The 3,626-nt window shown below is 32.6% G+C and overlaps 1 protein-coding gene across 1 annotated transcript in view; it reads right to left on the bottom strand.

Annotated features, from left to right (window-relative positions):
* Window positions 1–352: 352 nt before the first annotated feature.
* Window positions 353–3,626, bottom strand: part of COX7B (cytochrome c oxidase subunit 7B) — a 4,548-nt gene continuing 1,274 nt past the window's right edge. Inside the window, exons 2-3 of the mRNA XM_039849314.1 lie at window positions 1,812–1,936; window positions 353–554 (exon numbers count right to left, since the gene is read on the bottom strand). Coding sequence (XP_039705248.1) covers window positions 477–554; window positions 1,812–1,936 — 203 coding nt within the window. The 3' untranslated portion in view covers window positions 353–476. The remainder of the gene's footprint in view (window positions 555–1,811; window positions 1,937–3,626) is intronic.

The raw sequence follows: 3,626 nt of genomic DNA, 5'->3' as shown, positions 1-3,626 counted from the left end.
GGTGACTCTAAGTTCTCTTGTAGGAGCAAAACTAATGCCAATTCCAAATACAAACATAAAAGGGAGATAGAAAGTTGTAGGCATAACCAAGATCTAGATTTTAGCTCAGTGATAACCTAAAATAACTCTGTAATCATTTATTTACGAACTATAATTTCAGCCTTACTGTAAAGTTGACTTCCAGGTGAATGTTGCTAAATTTCACCAAATGTTGCCAGATTTTCCTTTCACATTACTTCATATAGAAAAGCTATCTAAGAAGTTGTATAGTGTTTGGATTTTAATATTAACGCAAAGGTTAAATAAATGAAAAGTAATCAAGCTTGATTTCATTCACAAAAGAAACCTACAATGAAGGTTTCAAATATACTTTATTTCTTTAATTATGCCATATTTTAATGGGTACACAGCACTTTCACTTGGCATCAATTATGAGTTGGTTTTGAAACAATTCAGTATGACACCAGCTGGGATGATTACTGATCTCTCCATTCCTTTGGGGTGACTCTCCCAACAGGGGACAGGTTCCATTCTATTCCAATTTGTGTTGCTGTCTGTAAGAATTAAAATGCAGTCAGTTATATGTTTAAATTGGAGTCCAATCTCCCATGGAGACTATTTCTTAAGAGTGACAAAGGTTTTCTACTCTATAGGTTAAAAAAAACAGAGAAACTCGAGTGGGATATAGTGTACTCCCTATCGGCAAACATAATTGCTATCCTAATTCCCTAACGCGATGCTGTTCAATAAAACTTCCTGAGATAAAGGAAATATTCTCTATCAGCATTGGCCAAAACAGTAGCCACTAGCCACATATGGTTATTGAACAACTGAACCGAATATCTTATTTTCTTTAACTCAAGTTTATATCACATTTTTAATACTACCTCCTCAAAATGTTGCTTTACTCAACCACAACTACCTAAATATTGCCAAAGAGCACTTCTGTAATATGCCTTTATGAAGAACTTCATCTCCAAAACTGCCCCAATTATACATTTGTTCGACATCTATTTACTCTAAGTATACATGCTTATTTTAATAGTATATCTGATTTCAGAAAGATCAAAATAAAAATGAAAAAGGCCTATTAATAGTGTCTTTGTTTATTAAGGCATGTTGATTGATATCTTTTAAAGTCAATTTATATATTTAGTATAACTTCAAGACTCCTACTTTTAACCAGCAAGTAGTGACAAGTAGATTGTCAAATGTAAGATGTAAAAAAAAAAAAATTAAAACCCCTAAAATACTGAAAGCAAGTCACTTTATATCTCATCCTTCAGAAATATACTCAGTTTTGATGGCGGAATTTAGAAGAAAAACTAATTAAGTGAAGGAAGGTGACCCAGAAGGTGAAAACCCTGGAAACCATATAACAAAAAATGATTGACAGAACTAAGGATGTTTAATATAAAAGAGAAGATCCAGGACACATGATAGTAATTTTCTAACATCTAATGGTTGATACATGGAAAGGAGATCAGAATTTCTGTGTTGAAATGGAATTATGGGTAGAATATGGAGGCAGATTTTTAACTCAATGTAGGATCCTTAAACAGTTATACAACATGGAAAGGGCTGCTTTGCGATCCAGTATGCAACCTATTATTGTAAATGTTAAGAACAGATGATGGATCAATACTAAATGTTGAAAAAATTTCCTGCACTGGGTGGGTGATTACATTAGAAAATCTCTAAAGTCCCTCCTAACTAGAAATGTATAGTACTGTGTGAAAACATTTTTAATACATGAAATTCATGGGAATGAAAAACATCTAAACCAGAAATTATCAATCAATAATACTTACATATGTCCATGTAGCAACACAGAAAGTGGCTCCACTAGCTAATACAGCATTGCCATATTTGTCATGGAAATCAGGTGTCCGTTTCTGATGGATCTGCCTTGCCATTGTTTGCTGAATGCTTTGAACTTAAAGAAAAAAAAATACATACAGAAGCGTATCTATGAATTATCAGGAAAAGAGAACATATATGATTGATATTGCTAATCAAGAAAGCCAAAGAAGTTAACTTTACAGTACTATGTAGTTCAATAAAATGTTAAAAAAAACATATTATAGCTAAAAGTAACGTACTTTGAAAATCATCAAAAATTAGATGAATTGACATATGGATAGACATGTGAAAAAATATATAGCAAAATGTTAATTGTAGAATCTATGTGGAGGGTATATGGATGTTCACCATACAGTTATTCCAACTTTTATGTATGTCTGAAAGTTTTCATAATAAATCTTGCAGGGGGTGAGTAGCAAAGAACAGGTGATATAACATTCACCACAAACCGTATTTGTATAACCTCCTATTCATTAATTTGAGTATTTATGACATATATTTTCACTAAAGTTTATTTAGCAGTGCTCAACAACTTACAACATAAAAGGGTGAATAAACTCAAAATGAACTTTAAGGTCATAAACCTTAAAATTAAAAAAAAAAACAAAAAACAAAAAAAAACCCTCCAAAACCTAGAGTAATCTTGATTTTTTAAAAAATTACTAATCACCATGCTAAAAGAGGTAAATGAAAATATTGAAGAGACAGACCCTGTCCTCAAGTATCTTCCAGTCTAGAGGAAGATATTAGACATGTAAACTCAAAACACTGTAATACAAGGAAGTAGAATGTTAAGCATTTTGAATATCAGGTAGGATTTGGTTATGTAGACGTGGGAAAGGGGAACCTGAAAAATGGTAGAGACAGAAGATTCCAGTGTACTAGAAAACTAATTAATTTGGATGAAGGATGAGGTATGTATACAAGTAATGGGATAAAACTAGAAAGGATCACAGAAGTCCACTTTTTTGGTAAAGGTTTTCGAGCAGAATAACATTAGAACTTTGCTTTTACTATTGTTTTAGTAGAAACAGTTTTCAAACTGCCTTTGGAGACACTCAGGAGGGTTTGGGAAAGAGCCCAGACTGTAAAATGCAATTTCCACCTGTTTTTTCTTTCCAATAATTTCCATTTTTTAATTACAGTTGGCATTCAATATATTAGGTTCAAGTGTACATCATAATGGTTAGACATTTATATAACTTATGAAATGTTCTCCCCATTAGTCTAGTACCCACCTGACACCATAGTTATTAAAATATTATTGACTATATTCCCTATGCTGTACTTTACATTTTACATCCCCATGACTATTTTGTAACTGCCAACTTATACTTATGAATCCTTTTCACCTTTTTCACCCAGCCCCCAACCCTCCTCCTAACTAGCAACCATCAGTTTGTTCTCTGTAACTATGACACTGTTCGTTTTGTTTGTTCATTCCAGCTGTTTTAATAATTCCCCTCCAATCTACATAGCAGGTCTTTATTGTTTCAAGCCTCAAAAGGTACTTATGTACTAACAGAAAGCATATTAAAGAAACAGCAATCTTGCCCATTCACTAGCACTTAAGAACATAATTGCTTCTATAAGATACAATGAGTTATTTCAGGATAGTTATTTGCCCATTAATGGTTTCTTCTCAACCGCCTCACAATTTTCTTTTCGCCTTTAGTCACACTTAGGATGAGCAAATTTACAAACATTTCATAATATATTCTGCTCTAGAGCAGTTAAAAAATGAGTTTGTAAATTACACACAC

Source organism: Pteropus medius, unplaced genomic scaffold, assembly GCF_902729225.1.
Source record: "Pteropus medius unplaced genomic scaffold, Ma_sr-lr_union100, whole genome shotgun sequence".
Taxonomy (NCBI): Eukaryota; Metazoa; Chordata; class Mammalia; order Chiroptera; family Pteropodidae; genus Pteropus; species Pteropus medius.
This window is presented reverse-complemented; position numbering and strand designations above follow the sequence as displayed.